The sequence below is a fragment of the Varanus komodoensis genome, unplaced genomic scaffold (assembly GCF_004798865.1).
Source record: "Varanus komodoensis strain SLA01 unplaced genomic scaffold, ASM479886v1 scaffold81, whole genome shotgun sequence".
Taxonomy (NCBI): domain Eukaryota; kingdom Metazoa; phylum Chordata; class Lepidosauria; order Squamata; family Varanidae; genus Varanus; species Varanus komodoensis.
The window spans coordinates 1117792-1138819 of NW_025336495.1; the positions used below are offsets into that span (position 1 = coordinate 1117792).

A 21028-nucleotide genomic window follows, 5' to 3' on the forward strand; every position below is an offset into this window, starting at 1 on the left:
TTAACAGTTGTTTTTAAAATCGCGCCGTGAAAGCGTGTGATGCTCACACCTGCCAGGCACACACATTGTGCGACAAGGTGATGCCGTTCTGAGGAGGAGGTGCTGGCGCTCACGGCCACGAATGCCACCCTAGAGGGAAACAACAGTGGACGAGAAGTGATCCCTCCCCACCGGGGGCGCGGAGAGGCTGGGGATCTGGGAGCCCGACCGTAGCGCCTGCCTCTGCTCTTTCCAGAAAGGGCATCACCTGCCCGTCTCCTCTGGAGGAATCAACAGACAAGTTTCACGCAAAGACAGACCTCGCTTCAGCTGGTCATGTGTTTATCAAAAGTTCGTGGGCACATTTTGCGCAAAACTCTCTGAGACGGAGGTAAAGCTAACCCCTCCCCAAGCGCTGCAGAGCAACCCGGGGGCCTTTGGCAGGGGATTATGGGAGTTGCAGTTCATTACAACTGGAGAACTCCAGGTTAGAGAAGGCTGCTCTGGGTTGTTTTTAAGAGATCAGCATCCTGAGATGTCCTTCGTCTTGTTCTTCCGTCGAAATCTCGTGTCTGTCGGGTCAAAGCCCTTCTCCTGAGCCCCAAAAACCGCCCAGGGAGGGGTCGGGGCGAGGTAGTCCTCAGAGGTGAATGTTTCGGCTCCCCCGCTCTGTTCGTATCTGTAGACCAGGTCTTGGAAACGCTCGTAATCGATCCAGGTGTGCCACTTCCCACCGATCTTGAACTGAAAAACCAAACAGACACAACCCAGATCCTCACAAAAATGCTTAAAATAGAGGGCCACGTGGCAAGAAGAAAGCGGGCTGTGTTCAGACGTAGCCTTACTGGCGACCCATTTATTTAAGTAGGGTTAATCCTGGATCCAGCTGAGAGAATGAGAAATCAGGACAACTGGATCTAAGCAAGGCGCCCACCAATGTGGACTTCCTTTTGCACAGGCTAGTGAACAAACCAGGATGCCTGCAATGGACCAGAGGTCTCCGTTTCTCCAGAACCAGGGAGAATACCGGTTAAGAACTTCAGAACAAGCCAGAATATTAAACTAACTTCAAACCACGGGCAAATATTCTGAGTTGCTCCAAAGCCGTTGGCCATTGTTTCAAGGTGTGCTTGCTGACTTCTTTCACGACAACAGGGCGTAGAAACCTGAGAAAACACAGAGGTATCGGGGGAAGAGCTCCCACCTTCTTGTGGGCAATCAGGAGGCAGTTGGAGTGTTTGTGTTCGCAGGCTATCTCATACTCGGGGAGAAGGTCAGCCAGCTCCTGAACGAAGCGGCACACCTCCTCGTGCCAGGGGACGTTGGCCATGGTGAGGCTGCTGGCTGAACTTTCTCCACAATAGGTCACACCCTGCGGGAGAGAGAGCAAAACACTTCTTCAGGTCCCCACACCCCGTGGAAAGACCACTCAGCAGCTTTGCTCATGCACAGGAAGCACCTGCTCTGGTGAGCAGAAAAGTATCACAGGGCTTGCACACGGCTGGGCGACAGAGAATCCAAACATGGCCCCAGGTCAAAAAGAAATAACTTAGCAGTTTCAGAAGTGCAAGGAAGCTGGGTCCCCTCTGTGTCGCCAGCACCATGCCAAGCCACCCCAGGTGTCGCTGCGCCAAACTGCGGCACGGGCCTCTCCGTGGCGGCTTCTTGCCTAACTGTGCGGCATGAGGGCGCCTGTCTGACCGCAGAGGCACGGCCTCTGGCGAGGCTTCTGTGGGGAAGTTCCACAGCAGGGATCCAGAAATGCGGACGTGCCTCCCCAGAGATGGGCTCCGAATGTTCTGGGCAGCAGCTCCTGTCAGGCCACTGGCTGGCGAGCCCAAGCTTCTCATGAGCGCCAGAGGGGGAAGGCCGAACTGGCCCACCAGTCCTTGAACCGCAGGCCCGCCGGCCCACTGCGTCCCCCCGGTGTGGCCCTCAGGGCTTCCCTGGGGCGGCCACCTTCCCCTCCCTTCGGATTTTCACGTGTGCTTCCCAGTCCAGCTTCGCACTTCTGGGAGGAAGGGGCAAGCCCAGCCGCTTTGCAGAGGCGCTTCACCAGGACACAGGGTTTGATTCTGGCTCTGGGGAGCAGGGGGAAGAGGGGCCGAGGCTCCCAGTGGCAGCGCTGGAATTTGGTGGGAACTGTGCACCGGCCCTTCGGAGAGGTGGGGCATGCCCAGACAGAGCGGGGAAGAGCAACCGGAGGAGGAAGAGGCGGCGGCAGCATCAGGCCAGGGATCCCAGGATGGGACCTGAACTGAGGAGAGAGGAACGTGCTCCGAGGGCTTTGCCAGGGACTCCTCGGGGGCAGCCCCACCCCGAAGGCACCTCTTGCTGGCAGGGCAGGCCTGAGCTCCAAGCACAAGCACTTCGCCCAGGCCTGGCCCCTGCCCCTCCGGCCTGGCAAGAGGCGAAAGCCGCCGGGCTCCCGTGCAGCAGTCGCTTGCAGCGGGACCTGCTGGGGGGCTGAAGCCGAGCCTGCCCCTTCTCAGTCGCGGCACAGCGACAGGCAAGGGATCCGCATTGTAGCACCGGGACGGGGACGGGGCTGCCCCCAAAGCAGCACCTCAGGCTCAGGTGTGCTGGCAGGACCGCCCACCCCACCAGCAGAGCTCTTTGGAAAGGGCCTTCGGTCCTCGGGGCCAAACGAGGTTTCGCACCCCAGTTCATCGCCTTCCTTTAGTGATTCTATTTTTGACCCACAAAACGAAAAGGCGCAGCATTCAAACACCACACAAAACCCGGCATCAAAGGCAGCAGATGAAAAATACCGTGCACGACAACACAAGAATAAAAATACGGAGGGGACGATTACGAAGCACTCGCTCAATGCCTGGGAGAAAAGAACGGCTGCTGCTTGGCATGGGAAGGGCAACCGTGGAGGCGTCTGCCGCCCCTCTTTGCAGGGCGGGTGCTCCCGAAGGGGGCACCACGGAGAAGGCCCTTGCTCTCCACTGAAACTCACAGCTGGCGTTTCGCACAGCGCCTTTCCCGCAAGCAGCACCTCGCCGCCCGGGGAGGCCGGGTCGGGGTGCAGAGCAGCCCAGGCCGTGCCATGCGGTCCTGCGGACCCTTGTCGGGCGCTGCGGAGAGCCCCACGCGGCCTGGGAAAGCCTTGTGCGTCCACCTGTGTGCAAGCGAGCGACCCACCTTGACCTCGATGAAGTCCGGCCGGCCCAGAGACACCAGTGCGGCGTACGCCCTCAGCTCGTCCACGTTCCAGGCTTTCACCAGTGTCAGCCGGTAGACAGTGCGCTGGCGCTGAAAAGAAGGCGGGAGCCGGGCTGAATCGACGGCGGCGGGAAAGCTGCCTTGCCACACCAGGGCGGCCCGTGGGAGCGGGCCGTGTGCTGCCCGTGCCTCCGCCCTGCTTTCCCACCTCCCAGGAGCCCAGGGCGGCATTCGGCATCCTCCCCATTGTACCTTCACAACAACCTTGCGAGGTGGGCAGCCCGACACTCAGGGACCGGCCCCAAGTCGCCTGGCGAGCTTCTTGGCAGAGTGGGGACTTGAACCCAGGTCTGCTTGCAGTACTACACCACACTGCCTCTGATTGGGTCACTCCGAGGCCGAATTTTGTTACTGGGGTCAGAGGTTAAAGCATCCAGGTTTTTTTAAAGCAGAGGTGAGATACTAGTCCTCACGGCCGCAGAAAAATGAGTGGAAGAGCAGCCTTTCCAGGCATGCGAGGCGGAGAAGGCAACGCTGGGCACGGGCAGAGCAAAGAAAGACACGGCATTCTCATGTTGCCATGTGTAGTAGAGCTCACAACTGCAGACAGAGACAGTGCAGTCTAGTGGTTAGACTGCCGGAGCAGGGCTCAGGAGATGCAGGTTTCGGTCTGGGGCTCAACGGATGACGGTGGGACGGGCACTGACTCTCGACCCAGGCCACCTTGCTGGATCGTTGCGAGGATACCTTGGACGGGAAGAGGACATGCAGGGTCCCTCCAGAGAGGAAGAAGGGTGGGAATGCCTCCAACGCCTGAACAAGAGCAGGGTGCGCGCAGGCAGCCCAGCTGCTGGGGGCGTGGGTCCAGTTCCTGGTGCCCCCCTGCCAGGCACTGGGCCAATGTGGGTGTGGGGAGTCCCTCGCGGCCCGAGCCCGTTGCTCCGGGAACAGAACTGCTCCGGGGCAGAGCCAGCCCCTGCAGATGGCGAGCCCCGTCGCCCCCGCACCTTTTCGGCCAGGGCTTGCAAGCTCCCCAGGAACCTGGCCCAGAAGTCCTTGAAGAGCGGCCGGTCGATCCTGCGCAGGCTGTCCGGGGTGCTGGCGTCCACGCTGACGTACAGCTGCGTCACCGGCACGAGGCTCCTGAGTCGCGGGGGACAAGAGGGAAGCCGCGGGTTGGGAGCGCCACGGCTGAGCGGGGGGAACGGGGTCTTCCCCAGCCTACCACTCCTACAAGTCATGTCTGGCTGGGGACGATGAGGTTTGTAGTCCAGCATACAGTAGCCCACCCCCACCTGAGCGGGGTTGTTTGAAGACAGCTGGGCCCCTCGCCTGCCAGTGCAGAGGGTGGAAGCTGGCGGCCCCTCCCCTCTTGCCTGGGCAGCCTGCCTCAACCGCCAGCGGGGGTCTCCCCCGCCCTCTTGCCCAGGGGGCGCGAATCAAGCTGGGCCCCTGTGCATCCGCAGGGCGAGTCCTCCATGAGCTCCAGCCCCGCGGATCAACAGGAGCTTGGCAGGTGGGTGTCCCAGCCCACGGGCCCTGGCGTGGCGTGGCGTGGCGGGTGGTGGCAGCCAGGGAAGCCGGGCCGAGCCGGGACGAGGCCGGACGACGGTCAGCAGCTGCGACGGTCGGAATGGGGCTGCCCCGGCCCCAACCTGCCACCTTTCAGACCTCGGCTCATAGAAGGCCCCGCCCACACGGCCCCGAACCCAGAATGGCTGGTGGGAACTGGAGTCCGAACACCTGGGAGGCACCAGGGCTCATAATAAGCCACGCCGCTTGCACGACTTCACAGCACTCACCGTTTGGAGTTTGTTCATGCCATCCCGCACCTTTTTCTTGTGAGGACACCGGGGAGGCTTATGCCCCCCCCCCCCCCAGCTCTGTCTTACCTGATCTCCTCCGGGAACTGTGCATTCGTCACTAGAAAGCTGGAAATCTTGCGCTGGTGCAGCAGCCGGAGGAACTGGTTGATCTGGGGGTACATGATCGGCTCCCCGACCAGCGAGAGCGCGCAATGACTGGCCTCCAGGCCTTCCGCCAAGCGGTCGGTTCGCACGCCCGGGACCCCTGCAAAACCCCAACAGAAGGCTCACCTGGGGGAGGGCGCTGGCCTGCAGCAGCGGTACTGAGCAAGGGCCAAATTCCTTTTCAGAGAAGCGCACGGGGGGTGGGGGGTGGTCCTGGGGTGAGCGGGGCTCAGATACCAGCATGTTTTAGCCTCCGGCTCTGGCTGCCCCTAAACAGCCCTGGGAGAGGCACCTTGGCCTTTCAGAGCAGGAAACAGCCACTGCAATGCCCAGAGGTCACCAAATGGTTTGGGAAAGGGGGCATGGCCCTGTGCGGCGGTCCAGTCCTCCAGCTCGGAACCCCTTCAGGGCAGGATTGAGGCCCAGAAGTGAAATTCCACATCCCGGGTTTTCCAGCTCGAACGTAAGATCATAGGACAGCGATGCTTTGGCTGCATCGCTGAGCAAAGTCGGGCTCTCCCCGCAGAGATGCCGAGAGGGCTGGACTGCTGGCGGATCGAGCAGAGGGACTGAACTGCCGTGCGTATCTGCCGTTGGACTTTCAGCAGTTCTCCCTGAAAAATGCGGCGGCAGGCTGTGGAAACGTGCCAGCTGTTTTGAACTAAAAGCCGTTAAAAAGCCTAAGGACAAAGCCTGCAAGGAAGATCTGGAAAATACAAGCACCAGCTTCGCTTTGCAGCACAGCAAGTCAGACCGAGCGAAGAAAGTCGCCCGCTGCCACAGCATTTCTGGAAGCGCCTGATCCCTGGCAGAAAACGGCTGTTGCCACGCCGGCCTCCAGGCCAGGGCAAGCCGCTCCCTCAGAAGCGCAGATCCTAAAAGATGGTGCTCGGCTGCCAGCAGTCCTCCGGCCACTGGCCGCCTGGCTGCAGCTGGGGCAGTGGGGAGTCCAGTTCCCCTGGAGGGCCCCGGGGTCCCCGCCACGGGGGTGAGCCCGCACGCGGTCCCAGACTACCTCTAAACTGCCTGATCAGGTTCTGATGGTTCTCCAGGGCCTCCTGCAGGATCATTTCAGGCTGGTCCATCTTCCACCGCCACTCAGTGCCCACAGGGTTCGTGTGATGCCTGGAGAAACACACACACGCGCGCGCGCACACGGATTCAGGGCACCCCCGGCTTTGCTTACGGGAAGGGTCCGCGCCAGGCATTTGGCACAACCTGCCCCAAAGCGGGGCCTGCCACACGCCGACTCTGAAACGGTGGGACCCGGTGGAGCCGACGGGCGGTGCCTGCGCAACACGCCCCACCCCGCGGAAGGACAGCCGTCGCTCTGCGGCTCCAAGCACATAGGGGGAGCCCCGACAGCTACGAAAATGAGTCGCTGGCTTCCCCTGGCGGGGGCGGCTTTATAACACAGGGGGTGAAAGCTCAGTGCCTGGCAAAGGGCAAGACTCGGGGAAGCGGGGGCCGCAAGAGGAAGCGCCTCTTCCGCGGCGGAGGGCCGGCATGCTGGCGGCTTGGGAGGGCTTTCCCGCAGGATGCTGGTCCGGCCGCCTTGGCTTATTTGGGCTTGGAAGCAGACGCTACATAGTTTAACGAGCCTGAGGACCCGGGTGCTGTTCAAGAGCTTGAGAGGCAGCAGGCAACGGAGGGGGAAAAGGCTCGCCCAAGCGCAGGCACGGGCAGAGGGGCCCTGGGCCCAGCAGGGGGGTCCAGCTGGCGGGAGGGGCTTTTCCTCTGTCCTTAGGGGGCCTGGCAGCAGACTCGGCGGCTCACCTCCAGCAGAAGACACACTTGTTGGCGCAAGCCAGGCTGGGGGTCGTCTCCATGCAGCGATGGCTCTGGATGCCATAGAAGGTGTGTTTGTAACAGCCGCCTCTCCCACGAAGCATTGACTGGCGGCAGAAGAAAGGCGGGGGGGAGGCGGGGGGGGGCCGTGAGAAGCAAAACGCACACAAACAATCTCAAACAGGCACTGCTGCAAGGTGCGACCGAATCTTACTGGCGGGGGTGGGGGTTATGGTTTTTACTCAGAGGCGTGCTTCTTGGTATCCTTTAAACCATCGTATTTTACCCTGTGTGCTCCTCAATGATAACAACCCCCCGCCACATCTATTAATCTAGGGATGTCCACAAACGGAGGGCCACCAATACACACAGAAACAGAGCGAGTCAGAAGGGGTCTCCCGGGCCATCTAGTCTGACCCCCGGCTCCAGCCGGCTCCACTCATGACATGCCTACCACGCGTCTGTCCAGCCTATCCTTGAACACCCGCACCGAGGGGGCTTCCACCAGCTCCCTTGGGAGCCCATTCCATATCCCGGGGTCCTAACTGTCAGGAATCCTTCCTGAAATCCAACCTGAAGCCCAGTCCCTTGGCTGTGCCCCTCTGGCACACGTCCTGCCCTCCCCTGCAGGGAAGAGGAGCTCCCAGCCCTCCTCTGTGCAACATCCCCTCTTTTAAATGCCTAAAAGATCCCCCTCGGAGTCTCCTTTTGCCCAGGGGGAAAAGACCCAGTTCCCCTAATCTCTCCTCGTATGTCATCCCTCCCAGCCAGGCTCCCCTTTTTGCAGCCCTGGGCCGAACCAATCCTGCACTAGCTCTGTCTCTCCTAAAAATTCCCCGCTTCATAGTAAAAGCCCACGGCCCCGGTTGGCACATACTGACAGTGTAGCCAGGGGCCGAGTATGGCGGCTGTGGAACTGCGGCCTGTCATTACATGCGAACCCTGCACCCTACACTACAGTTTAACTCTGGGTTATCCACAAACCACCCAGGAACAGAACCCATGGTTTGCTGTAGCGCTGGTTTGTTTGAGGTTAATAACCCATAGTTAGGCCATAACACTGGGTTCACATTAAACAACAGCCCACAATTCAACAACAATTCATATTCAGTCCATACTCTCTGGGTTGTTATGTGCAGACCAGGTGAAAAGCGACAGGCATTTAAGAACTAGCTCAATCTTAAAAGAAGTACCTTTGTCCAACGACAAAGCTTCACTCCGGAATGGCTCCCAATCAACCTGTAGCCTGGATTGGACGAGATTTTTGTTGTTGTTGAGTTTGAACCATGCTTGCAGAAGGAAGCTGCTGGAGTGACCAACCCATGCCAGGGGGACGAGGCGAGACCACCCAAATCACCCTGAAAGCCCTTCGGGGGCCTGCCAAACTTGCCTCCCGGGGGAAAGGGAAAGCAGCCGATCCTGTCAGAAAGGAGGGTGGCCCAGCCTCCGATTCTCTTTGGGAAGAGAGGGGTTTCAGCCTGTGCTGGTTCTATTCTGCATCCCCCAAGGAGTGCCAAGGCCACACACCCGATTTATCCACCCATCTGGACCTCAGCGCAACCCCGAGTGGCAGGGCGAGCAGAGGAGCGGCCGCCGCACCCAGACCCCATCCTGGGCTTCCTGGAGCCAGCGCACTGGCCGGATGACGAGGACCAAGGGAGCAGCCCTCGCTGCGGCCCGGTGGGGCTTCCCTCACACGCAGACGGCAGCCCGGCGAGGAGCCGGGCCCGGGGAGCCAAGAGCGAATTCTGGCAATGAGCGCAAGGATTAGCTCTTGGCTCCCCGGGCCCGGCAATGAGCGCACCCTGCCCTTCCCCGGGAGCAGCACTCCTGAGCAACCAAATGTGGGGACACAGGCTGCAGTGAGCCCCAGATCACGCAGCGGCTGCAAGGTTGTGGGATGCACCAGGCAAGGGGTGCAGCTTGCTGGCTGGCTGGCAGAAATCCGCCCTGGTGCACGGGGCAGGGGGAGCGTGGCTCAGTCCCCCACTGCAACTGTGCACACCAAGTTAGCAGTCTGCTATTGGGAGAGCTCATTCTCACCACCCCTAAGGCAAGGACAGCAGGGAAGCCGGGGGGGGGGGGCGCTGTCACCCTCCCTGATAATAGCACTCCCCCACCTTGACCCCGAGAGTCCTGGCTGCACCCACGGCCCATCACCTTGCTTTGTGAGTGCCTCCCGGAGAGCAGGTGTGAGCATCTCTCTCTTCTCGCCCTCCCCTGCACTCTGCTGGGATCCAGCCACCCCGGCAGCCTCTCTGTCGAGCTCACGCTCCCTCTGAATGGCAAAAGAGATGACCCAAGTCAAACCAAGAACCAGCTTGGGACACAGATCCAGAAATTCTAAAGGCACAATCACAGAGGTACGATTCCAAGAAGGAAAAGGGGCAGAGGACAACAGAGGAATCCCACGTGGCGTCACAAAAATGCAGAGATGATCTGCAAGCGGAAAAGAGCATGTCTTGGAAGTGGAAGGAAGGCCAGGCTACAAAGGAGGAAAGCAGGCAGATGGCACAGAAGTGCAGGGAAGGCGTCAGGAAGGCTAAGCTCGGGATGAGTTGAGGCTAGCGAGGGATGCCAGAAGCAACACACAGTCCTCTTCAAGTCAAAGGAAAAGCCCGAAGTAAAAGACACAGGGAGCTGAACTGCTCGGTGTGGGTGGCCAAATGGTATCGGAGGCAGAGGAAGGGCGGAAGTGCTCAGCTCCTACCTCGGCTCAGCCTTCCCCCAGAAGAGGATCTATGGGAAGGAGCAGGATGGCGGCTCAGGACGGACAGGCCAACGGCCGAGGACCCTCCCACGGGGCCAGATGAGTTCACCTCTCCAGGGCCCGATGAGCTCTGTCCTGCGGTCAGAAGGGAGCTGGGGAAGAACTCGCAGAGCTGCTCGGCTGTCTCTGAGAGATCGGGGGGACGGGGAAGTGCCAGGTGGCTGGAGGAGGGCCAGTGTCCAAGGAAGCGGAGAAAGGAAAACCTGGGAACTACAGACCAGTCAGCCCGACATCAATCCCTGGGGAAATTCTGGAGCAGATTATAAAGCAGTCAGACTGCAAGCACCTTGAGAACAATCCAGTGATTACTAGAAGCCAACATGGATTTTTAAAGAACAAATCCTGCCAGGCTAATCTGATTTCCTTTTTTGATTGGGTAACCTTCCTGATGCACAGTGAGAACATAAACTATCTTAACTTTGGCAATGCTTTTGACAAAGTGCTCCGTAATATCCTGATCAGCAGACGAGCAGAACGTGGCATGGACGGAACAATGACTGGCTGGAGCCACAGCTGGGCGCAGCCGTGAACTCAACATGGCAAGGCGCTCCTCAAACTGGGGCGAGGCAACAGCGGGGGCACCGCAGCGGTTCAGCCCTGGGCTCCGCCCTGTTCGACTTCCTTGCGAATGATTTGGATGAGGAAGTGCAGGGAACAATCATAAAGTTTGCAGAAGACACAGAAGTGCGTAGGGCAGCGAATACCCTGGCAGGTGGAAACAGGATCTGAAGTGACCTTGATAGGCTGGGGTGCAGAATGAAATTCAGCAGGGACCAATGCCAAGCTCCACACCCAGGAAAAAGAAACCTCATGCATTGTTACCAGATGGGAAATGCTTGGCTCAACAGTGCACAAGTGAGAAGGGTCCTGCAATTGCGCATCACGAGCTGAACGGGAGCCAGCAGTGCAATTCGGCTGCCAAGGGGCAGGTGCTGTTCTGGGCTGCATTAATGGGAGCACGGCTTCCAGATCTCCAGAGGTCCTGCTTTCCCGCTGCTGGGCACTAGCTGGGCCCCATCTGGACCCCTGGGTCCAGTTCCGGGTTCCTCAAGCTGGGAAGGGACCAGAGGAGGGCGGCGCGGATGGCCCGGGGACTGGAGGCAGCCCTGCGAGGAGAGCTTGGAAGAGCTGGGCCTGTGAGCCTCGGGAAGAGAAGGCGGAGGGGCGGTGGGAAGGGGGCTGTCACAGGACGAGGGCCTCGCTCTCTCCTCGATCATCCCGGAGCGCAGGACACGGAATAGTGGGGACAAGTCCCAGGAAGCCAGATTCTAGCTACGTATCACGAAGAACTTCCTGGCTGTTATTGCAGTACAGTCATGGAACCCGTGACCTGGGGAGGTGGTGGGCACTCCCTCACGGGAGGCATTCAGGGGGCAGCTGGACAGCCACCTGTCTGGGATGCTTTAACTGGGGCCCTGCACTGAGCAGGGGGTCGGACCAGATGACCTGCTGGGTCCTTTCCAACTCGACTGTTTTGTGAATCCGTGGTTCCATGAAATCACACCTCAAGCCAAATGTATCACGCTAAGCTTGGCTCCGTGAACTGAGTTACAAAGGGCAAAGCGCAAACATGACATCTGAGGAGCCGACTGAGCCTACAGGGATGGCAGTGCACAAAGCTGTCGCTAAAGCCTGAAAACTGCAAGAATTTTTCACACTGATGTTTTGATAGATGGAGCCATAGCAAAAAAGCTGACTCCCAGAGCAAAATCACCCGAGGGCAAGCTCAAAACATCTGAATGTTATACAATAGGTCCAAAGCAGGGAAATACCCATAAAAAGTATCTCAAAGCTTTTTCCTCACATTATGGCAAAGAGGTACAGGGCCCAATCTAGTAAAAAAAGTCCAAACCCTTCCAACATTTTCCTGCCAGCGGTGAATTTTTCCCATCTAAATATGCACAGGATAGTAGGGCATTTTGCCATTTAAACTTGCATAGGACTGTCGGTCTTTTTCTTGTGCCCCAAACATAATTCACTTTTAGGAAGTATCATAAACAAAATCTCTGCACTACTGAGGGATATACCCGTACTTGCTTGGGGGAAAATGTTAAACATACTCTGTCAATACCTAAGCTGAATTTTCTTTTCGTAGTTTCTAGGCTTGCTTTTGAATTTGGAAAATTACTAAAATCTTTAAAAGAAAGGAACCTGTGTTTCCAAGATCAGGAAGATGAGTGGATTTCCCCAGTTGAGGGCCTAAAATGGCCTTCGCCCAACTCCCAAGAACCCAGTTTATTGGCCACGCTGCCTGGGGCTGAAGGGAGTTGAAGTCCAGGACTTCAGAAGGTGCACCAGGCTGGGGAAAGTGAACCTGGTGCAAATCAGGGAGGGAGTGCCAGCCAGCCAGCCAGCCAGAGAAGACGCTCAGCCAAAGCAGAGGAAGCGCCCGGGACCCCCGGAAGGGCCCGGCCACAGCACTCGCGGCCGGACGGCGCACCTGGGCTCTCCTCATGTGGCCCACCATGTGGCCCAGGTCCTCCACGTCCACCACCTGCCTGGCGCGCCGTCCCGCCTCATCGCCAGAGTCCTCCTCGCTTGTGGTTTCGCACGGCTCCTCCTCCTGTGGAAACAGGGGGTCAGGGTGGCATTTCCGCACGCTGAGGGTTTTCCCGGTCGGGGTGGCATCGCACGCGCAGCACTTCAGTCTTGGCAAAGCCCCCGCAGGGCTTCAGCCACAGGGCAGGGAGGGGCCGATGCAGTGCGGGGACGCCGCTTCCGGGAGAGGACGCCTCCCCCGGCCAGCCAGCGAGGCCGCGTGCCTCCGCCCAGCGCCGAGGAACCACGGCTGCCCTCCTCCGGGGCCTGCCTGAGCCGGGCCAGGGCAGGGGCAGGGCAGATCAGGGCCAGCTGCGAGAGATGCGCCCCAGCAAGACCCAGCCTCCAGAGGGCAGGCGATACTCCTGGCGGAAGGGGTCCGAGGCTCCCCTACGCTGTGCGTGTCCCCTGGGCGGCTGCCCCAGTGTTGCTTTGCCCCCGTTACCTAGGGTGAAAGGGAACCTCCCAGCCTTGCACTACAAACCTCATCATCCCCGGCGTGGGAATGAGAGGAGGTGCTGTTCAGCCCATTTGGCATGGCAGGACCTACAGGCTGTTTTTTCACCCAGACTCTTTTCTACTGTTGCAAATGGTTTGTCAAAGGCCCAGAATTTTGGTTTTGCTGGCTTGCATTTTGAGAACCGCTCAGAGAGCTTTGGCTGATGGGCAGCACGGACAGGAAAAGCAAGAAAACGAAAGGATTAACGAGGCTGCAGCTCAAGAGGCTGGCATTTCCACATACGCCTTTCACCAAAGTTTGGAAAGAAGCAGCAGGGAAACAGAAGAGCCGCAGGAAAGAAGGGCAGAGCAACCGAAGATGGAAAGGACAGGGATTCGGGAAAGACAGAAGGGCCAGAGAGATCTGAAGGGAAGCAGACCCCCTCAGTTCCACAGCTGAAACAAACTCCGGGGGCCCTGTGCCGGTTGAGGGCCCAACGTCGAAATGGGGTGAGGTGCCCAAAGCCAGCGGCATCCTGTGGCCGGCAGCTCTTGCTGCCCGGAACTGGAGAGGCGCGTGGACTGCTGAGAATGGGCCGAAAAATGCAGGGACCCAGAGATTCCCCGAGCAGCCAAACTATGGGGAAAAGGGGGCAGGGCCAGGGAAGCAGGCAGGCCTTCTGGACCTCTCTGAAGCCCCCCCCCGCCCCCCGCCAGAAGCAGGCCCCAGGCCTGGCGCTCTGCCGGACGAAGGAAGGAAGGAAGCACTCCGGGGGGGGGGGGTCCGCAGGGCGTGCCTGGGCTGGCCGCACGCTCTGCCTACCTGCTCCTGCGTCCCCAGCTCTCGCTCTGCCGTCCTTCGGCGCTTCTCGTCTTTGGGCGCGCACCTGCCTTTCTTGCAGCCCCCGCCGCAGGCCGCCTTCCCCGCTTTGCAGAGGGCCCGCAGCCGGGTGAGCAGCCTGTGCTTCCAGGCCTCGAAGTCGGCCTCGAGACTCCCGTGCCTGCTCGCTGCCACGTTGGCATCGCCCTGGCCGCAGGACAGGACGCGCCGGGCCCCCAGCTGCCACAGCCACTTGTCCACGTTCCGGCCCACCTGCAGCGGGAGAGGAGCCTGGTGGGCCCCGGGCGCAAAGGCGGGCCCTGAGGAGGGGCTCACATCCGGGCCACGCAGCCGGGCGCCGCATTATGGGGAAGCCTGCGGTTCAGCAGCAGAGCCCCTGCTTTGCATGCAGACGGTTCCCGGTTCAAATCCTGCCAGTCCTTAGTGAGAAACATGGAAACAGAGCGAGTCAGTGGGGGCCTCCCGGGCCATCCAGTCTGACCTCCGGCTCCAGCCGGTTCCACTCACGACAAAGTTAGACAGGGCATTCCTCACTCTTCCCAAGAAGAGGCTCCCATTCAAACAGGCTGAATGGTTTCTAGGACGTTCGCTATTCCATCCAGTTTTGTTATCATCTGCAAATTCGATTTTCCTTCCTCATACTTCCTCATCCAAATCATTAATGCAGATGCTGAAAAGCACTGGGCCCAGGACTGAACCCTTCGGCACCCCACTCGTTACCGCCATCCAGTTTGAGAAGGTGCCGTTGTTGAGTGCTCTGCAATTAGCGATCACTGTGCCTTGGGTTAACCTCACTGGTGACTCTGGTGCACCCGCAACTGGAGTATTGTGCTCAGTTTTGGGCCCCTCATTACAGGAAGGACATAGCCAGGTTGGAGTCAGTGCAGCGAAGGGCCACAAGGTTGGTGGCCGGTTTGCAGGGGATGCCGTACGAGGCGAGACTGAGGGAACTGGGTCTCTTCAGCCTGGAGGAGACTCAGAGGGGATCTCTTGGCGACATACAGGTATGTGAGGGTGTGTCACACGGAGGTGGGCAGAGACCTGTTCTCCCCTGCAGAGGAAGGCAGAATGCGCTCCAACGGAGCAAAGCTCAGGGAGCCAAGGTCCCATTTAGATGCCAGGAAGCACTTCCTGACAGCTGGGACCCCCAGGGTGTGGAATGGGCTTCCACGAGAGGTCGTTGAGGCCCCATCGGTGAGGGTGTTCAAAAATAGACTGGACATGCACGTGGTGGGCATGTCGTAAGTGGAGCCGGCTGGTCCCGGAGGTCAGACTAGATGGCCCGGGAGACCCCTTCTGACTTGCTCTGTTTCCATGCTTTCTATGTTTTTCTAATGCTGCCACAGCAGTGTTGCAGTATCAGCTCGACTGAAACTTGGAGAGCACTCTGTTCCGAAAGCTTTGCGAAAACTGGATAGATGTTGTCCACGGTGTTCCCTCTGTCCATTTGGGAGGTTACCCAGTCATTTTTGGGACCCTCTGCAGTCCGACTCAACAGGACCCCACACGGCTTTTTAAAGCAAAGGCTCTCGGTGCCCCGCATTGCTTTCTGTGAATTCCTGGCAGCCCCATAGAACTGCTTCTCCCACATGGACAACCCCCAGTGCACCCGCCCCGTTGGAGACATTCCGATTCTGGAAAAGTTTCTGAACAGACTTGGTCTGTTTAGCAGAGGGAAGGATGCTCAAGGCATGGCTTCCTGAATTTGTAAAAAAGTGTTGGGAAGAATGAATGCCTTCTGATGACACACCGGCAGGTATGTGCCGAAACCCCCAGGAATGTCTGAAAACCTAGAGCAGCGGGACAATGGGGCCTGCTTGGACTCCTTCTGGCTTTAAAGCAGCCAAATCACGGAGGGCCCTCTGCGGCCCAACATAAGGGCTGTGGGGGCGTGCCCATGGGGGTTTGGTGCCTCAGGTCAGAGGGGTGGAACTCTTCCAGCCCGATTGGGTATGCGGGCGGTGGATGCCGTCCCCTAGCTGAAAGGTTTAGAGAGAAGGCCGGTGAGGAAGGGGCCAGATTTCCTCTGCTCAGGGCAAAGGGTCAGGAGAGTCGACCGTAAAGCAGGCTCCCCCTCCGAGAGAACCAGAACCAGAACCAGCCCCAGCGCCAAAGGGACAACGCAGGACTCACGGTGTTGTAGTGATCGGCATAGGAGGAATTCCCCAGCCCGAAGGCAGCGTATCTCAAGCCCTTCAGGTACGTCTGGCCGACTCGGAAGTCGCAGGCCGCCTCTTCCAGCCACTTGCAGAACCAGGCTGCGTTCTCCGTCGGCTTCCCCTCCGTGTACGTGGCAACGAGGAACACGCACACGCTCTTGCTGCGCGCCTGAGAGGGGCCGGGAAGAGAGAAAAGAGCCCTCGAGCCCGTTCTTGACTCCCCTACCCCCGGAAGCACTTGGGGATCTGCGGGCGCCCAGGCGGGCCAGGGCGCCCCCTCCTTCCGGCCGGGGCTGCCAGCCGCTCTGCTCAGCGACCCGTCCTCAGCCTGGCTCCTACTCGCTCGCTCGAGAGACACAGGGCGACCTGGCCAAGGCCACTGCTGCCCTGCCACGACCGCGATCTCGGCACAGCCAGGCTGGTGCAGGAGGCGGCAGGGGCACTCGCAAGCCTCTGCACTGGGGCGGGGGGTGCCCAGGCCTTGTGGGGGCCTTGTCCCACCCCGGACCGGACAGAGCCAGCCCCGATGTGCCCCTTGGCTCGCAGCTCTCCGTGGCGTCGGTGCTTCAGCGGGAGCAGGAGGGGCACCCCGAGCAGGCCTGGGCCCAAAGGCGAGATCCCCCCACCTCATCCACCAAGCAGTCCTCCGGATCGTAGCCTCCCATGTCGATGACCTCTGCCGGCAAATTCATGGCAGTGACGGCTTCGGCCAGATTCAGTGCAAACCTCTGGAAAGACAAAGCGAGACCAGAGTAGGCGAAGGACCGCTCAGTTCATTCTTCCCCAAGCCAGCATCCTCCAAATGTCCCACACTACAGCCCCCATCACTCCCACCACCACGACCCCACCAGAAGCCTCCTCAAGCTGAACGTGTTCCAGACTTGTTGGGTTTCTCTCCCCATCAACCCCAGGAAGCTGGGGCTGATGGCAGGTGTGGTTCAGCACATCTGGAGAGCTTCAGGTTGAGGGAAGCTGTACCAAGAAGCAAGGACGAAATGAGCATGACCAAGAAGAGGGGACAGGCAAGAAACAGCCCTTTCCTCCAGGCCACGAAGGGTGTTCAGTGGCACCGGGAGCAGCCGTGCTGCGCTTCTTCATGGGACCTTCGTAGTGAAAGGGCTACGATGCCCTGCCCCAACAAGGCGGGGAGGACTGCCAAGTTCCCCTCCTATGCATTCCCACCACCACCATCCAGTGAGGCAGGCGGGGCTGAGAGTGTGCCTGGCCCAAAGCCACCCGGCGGGCTCCATGGCCAAGCGGGGAACAGAGCCCGGGTCGCCCGAGCGCCGGTCCTGCATGCTTCAGCACTGCTCCATGCGGTTCCTGCCCTGGCTCCTACCATGGAAAATGCTTGCATTTTTGTATGTTGGGAAAAAAATCTATGCTGCCGATTACTGGATTCAGGTCCATGTTTTTAGCAATGGCCATGAACCATCCAGGGGGTTTCAGCTACTGGACAATACAGAAAAGAAACCAATCAGAAATAGGAGGCCTTGTACAATCGGGTGCCGTCAGATGTTGACGTCTACAACTTATATCGCATCCTGAACTGTCGACATTTGGGAAAGATGGGAGTTGCAGTGCAAAGCTTCCAGAGACTAAACGGCGCATCCAGTCAGGGGCTCCGGCAAGAAAGCTGCGATGGCCCTGGAGGCGGCTGTGGCCACTGTTCAAGGGGGCAGCTGCCTGGAGGTGCAACCTCACTTCGGAAGGCCCGAGAGCCTCATGCAGCTCTGCTGCGACGCGAGGGGACTGAAGGAGCTGCTGTCGGGACGGCCAAAGAGGCCTGCAGCCCTGATCCGGCCGAGATCCATCAAGTTCAACAACCTGGCCACACACCGGCCAAGTGAGCAAAGGGACACGGGAACCCACATGCAGGGCATGAGCGCAGCTGTACCCTCCCACCCATGTTCCCCAGCAACTGGGGCACAGGGGCATTCAGGAGCCACTGGAGACAGGCGGGCTGCCCTTCAGTTGCCTGTCCCCTCCTGCTCTGCGCGCTGACAAAAATGTCGGGCTTCCTCAGCCAAGATCCAGCACCAGAAAAGGTGGACTGAGCAGGGGGAAGGGAAGTGCTTCTGAGCATGAGCAAAGGGTCTTTCCCCAACCAAGGACAGAAACCGCCGCACATCTGGAGGAGAGGAAAGGACACGGCTGGATTTCCAGCCCCACTGACCTTTGCCGTTCCGGTCTGAGAGCCAAAGAAAACCTTCACCCCAGTTACGGGGGCTCCGTCAGTGTGGCGGGCTGCCTCCCGGATCTCCTCAGCAGGGCCTTTTGGAGAGCCACACTCCCCCAGGAGAGCGCCATCCTGCAGAACAGATGTTTGAAACGGGCAGCGCTGAGCCACCGCGGCAGACCGGGGACCACCGAGATGGCACGGCTTTCACCGAGCCTCCACCCCGGGGTTCTCTCCCCACAATGTGCATGACAAGCACCAACCCTGGTGGGTTTTCGGCACCTGTTGAAAACCCCTCAGCTTCACCAGCCTTTCACTGCCCCGGGAGCTTCCTTTTTACTGAACTTTCATTGTGACAGTAACAGATTCTGCTCACTTTGAATTTTGTTAGGCAGGAACAAGCAAAGTTTTCTAGCGAGACACAAATCACAGATTTTCTGCCTGGGCTATTTGTGATTAACAGCCCATAATTAAGCCACCGTGTAGAGATGCACCTGAGAAAACACCCATGATTCAAGCAGCGCTGTCGTTATGTGGGCACTGGGAGCTCTTTTGGGGTTGCTTATGAGCAACAGACCATGGATTACTGACGCACTGATGCGCTTTACCCATGGCAGCCACTGAAAGGGAACGGGCGGGCCAAGCCCGGCCAACGAGGGCCCCACGTACCTGCCTCCGGGCTTTACTACGGAGCTGGATGCAGATCCAGAGGCCGAACCCCAAAGCGGCACACGAGTAGAGGTAAAATCGGTTCAGCCACAGGAATGCCAGATGACCATAGAGGCTGCCGCATGTTTCCACAGGCACGTCTGGAGCAAAGCAAAACCGCAGCACAACCGTAGAGGAGAGGGCTTCCCAGGGCAGGGGCGGCAACAGCGCCCCTGAGGGCATGCAGAAGGCGCGCCCAGCTGCACCTCCGAAGGGCAGGAAGCCTCGCGGGTGCCTCTGCTGCCGTGCGCAGCCCGACGGGCCCGGGGCAGCCCGGCGGACACGGCCTCCTGCTTCCTCTCTTTCCCCCAGCCTTTCAGGAACAGCCATGAGGACTAGCACCTGCGCTGCGGCGACGGCCGCGCCCCGGTAGCACCGCGGGACACACTTCGGCTGCCCCCGGCTAGAGGGCCCCGGGGCGGGCGGGCTCGCCGGGAGGCCCTCGGATCGGGCCCTCCGGCAGGCAAGCGGAGCGGCTCCTCGCGAGTCGGCTCCCCCGGCCTTAGGAAGCTGGCAGAGACGCCGCACGCCTACTCAGCAGCCGGACGCATCCGCTCCCGCAGGGCTTACTCCGGAGTAAGCAAGGGCTGCCCGCGCGAATCAGCGGGGCAGCGAGAGCCACTAAGCGGCGCCGGGCTCACTTCGGTCCTAGGACCGGGCTCCTCGGGCAGGCCTTCTCTCCGACTCACCCCGGGGAAGCTTGCCCCGCGAGTAATCCTCGGATCGGGACCCTCGGCAGGCCTGCTGTGCCGCCCCCCCACCCCCGCACCGCCACTCCCCGTCCAGACAGGCCTTACTTCCGAGGAAGTAAGCTTACCCATGGCTGCGCGTCCGAGCAGCGCTGCAGCGCCGGGCTCGGAAGAAGCGGCTACTCCCAGGGAGACCTCTCGGGCCGCCCCCACGAGCTGCTGGGGGCCGCCATCTTGCCCCGCGGCCCGCCCGGGCATGCTGGGAAGGCCGCGCCCCCGCCCCGCCGCGGTTCCGCCAGTTCCTGCGCACGCCGAATCCGGAAGGCAAGAGGAGCGAGGCGGCTCCTGGTCCCGCTTCGCGGAGGGTCCGCCACCCTTTCTGCCGGGGAGGAGACCTGGCGATCGCGAAAGCTTGCACAGTTTCGGCAGGCTTTGCACTGGCCGAAAGAAGGGCATCAAGCGCTATACTTGGACACAGGGATCAGTTGCACTGGCCGAGATCAGGAAATAAAATGATAAAATAAAGCCGGGGAAACGGGGGCTTGGGAGAGGCACAACCCAAAAGGCTAGGAAAAGATCGTTCAAGCTTTCAGGTTCTCCAGAGTGCTTGGCTACGTTAGGGGGTGGTTAAGAGGCAGGAGCTTGCGGAAGAGGGGGAAAACATGGCCAGCTCTTATGGTCAAATTTAGAATCCTTAAAAATTCAGGTTCCATTTTTAAAAGTATTGAACTTCGATACTTCGGCCGAAGCTGAAACTTATTAAAAAAAAGAAATTATACCTGCTGGCCTGATGAACAGTTCCGAAGACGCTTGTTCGATTTTCCCCTCTTGTATGTGGGTGCGGAGCAGGGGTGGAGTAAGGATTGTGGAAAGGGCTGCTCCAACCTCTAGCTCTTGCTGGTTGTCAATGCTATTTATTTGCGTATATGCATGGATATTGCCCCGTTGTGCACCAGTCCCGCCTATTATTTATTTATTTATTTATTTATTTAAAACATTTCTATGCCGCCCCATTCGCCGAAGCCTCGGGGCGGCTCACAACATAAATTAAAATATAATACATTAAAATTACCAGCTTGTTTCTGAGCCCAGTGTAAAGTGCTCTTTGGGGCATTAGGGCATGAACTTGTGCACATTTAGACAGAAAAAAATGTTACCTTTGCTGGCATACCCAGAAAGCTGGGCACTGCAGGCCTCAGAAACAAGGAATTTGTTTTTTTGGCGAAATGTGCACTATTAAAGACTGAACTAGCCTGGGAGCAAACAACAAGCCATTGCCCGCATTCACCTGCCTACACCGTAACATCACCAAGAGAAGCTTCCCTCACGTGTCCAGCTTTGGGGATGTCCACACACAAAAAGACCTCTTCTGCAGGGACCCCAACCCCCTGGATGGGTTGCGAAGGGGGTCGCCCTGGGCCATCGTTGCAAGCTTTCAGGAGGGCTGCGAGGACGGCCTTGTTTATTCTGACATTCCTCTGAGGCGTCCAGCAGGACTGCCCGGCTTCAGCTGCAGGACTTTAGCAACGTCTCATGCTGGTGTCTGTTGCTTTAGGGCTGTTTCCTGACCAGCCATTGCATTTTTGTGTTTTGTTACTTGTTTTTCGGCGCCAGGCTAAGGCCTTTTTATTTAAAACTTATTTTAATTGTTAGATTATTGAATTAATTAGGATTTTAAAATGTTTAGCCGAGAATGCACTGGGGGGTTTTAAACGATTTTTTTAAATTGTTATATTATCATTATTTATGTATGTATTTATGTATTCTCTGTGAGCCGCCCCGAGGCTTTGTTGCGATG

At 59.0% G+C, this 21028-nt stretch overlaps 1 protein-coding gene across 2 annotated transcripts; it reads right to left on the minus strand.

Moving 5' to 3' along the window:
* Window positions 1–300: 300 nt before the first annotated feature.
* TYW1 (tRNA-yW synthesizing protein 1 homolog) lies at window positions 301–19476 on the minus strand. 2 transcript variants are annotated; one of them, XM_044456056.1, is made up of 16 exons: window positions 19359–19476; window positions 18503–18642; window positions 17831–17965; window positions 16281–16382; window positions 15629–15823; window positions 13478–13747; window positions 12119–12241; window positions 9069–9186; window positions 8102–8154; window positions 6897–7015; window positions 6136–6245; window positions 5043–5220; window positions 4158–4293; window positions 3130–3240; window positions 1184–1351; window positions 301–723 (listed from the first exon to the last, which is right to left on the minus strand). In XM_044456056.1, exons 1-16 carry the CDS (start codon window positions 19360–19362, stop codon window positions 502–504), a joined length of 2184 nt encoding a protein of 727 aa, XP_044311991.1. In that variant the 5' UTR covers window positions 19363–19476; the 3' UTR covers window positions 301–501. The 2 variants fall into 2 exon arrangements, with proteins under 2 accessions (XP_044311991.1, XP_044311990.1); XM_044456055.1 differs by having other exon boundaries at window positions 13478–13765.
* Between the last annotated feature and the right edge of the window lie 1552 nt (window positions 19477–21028).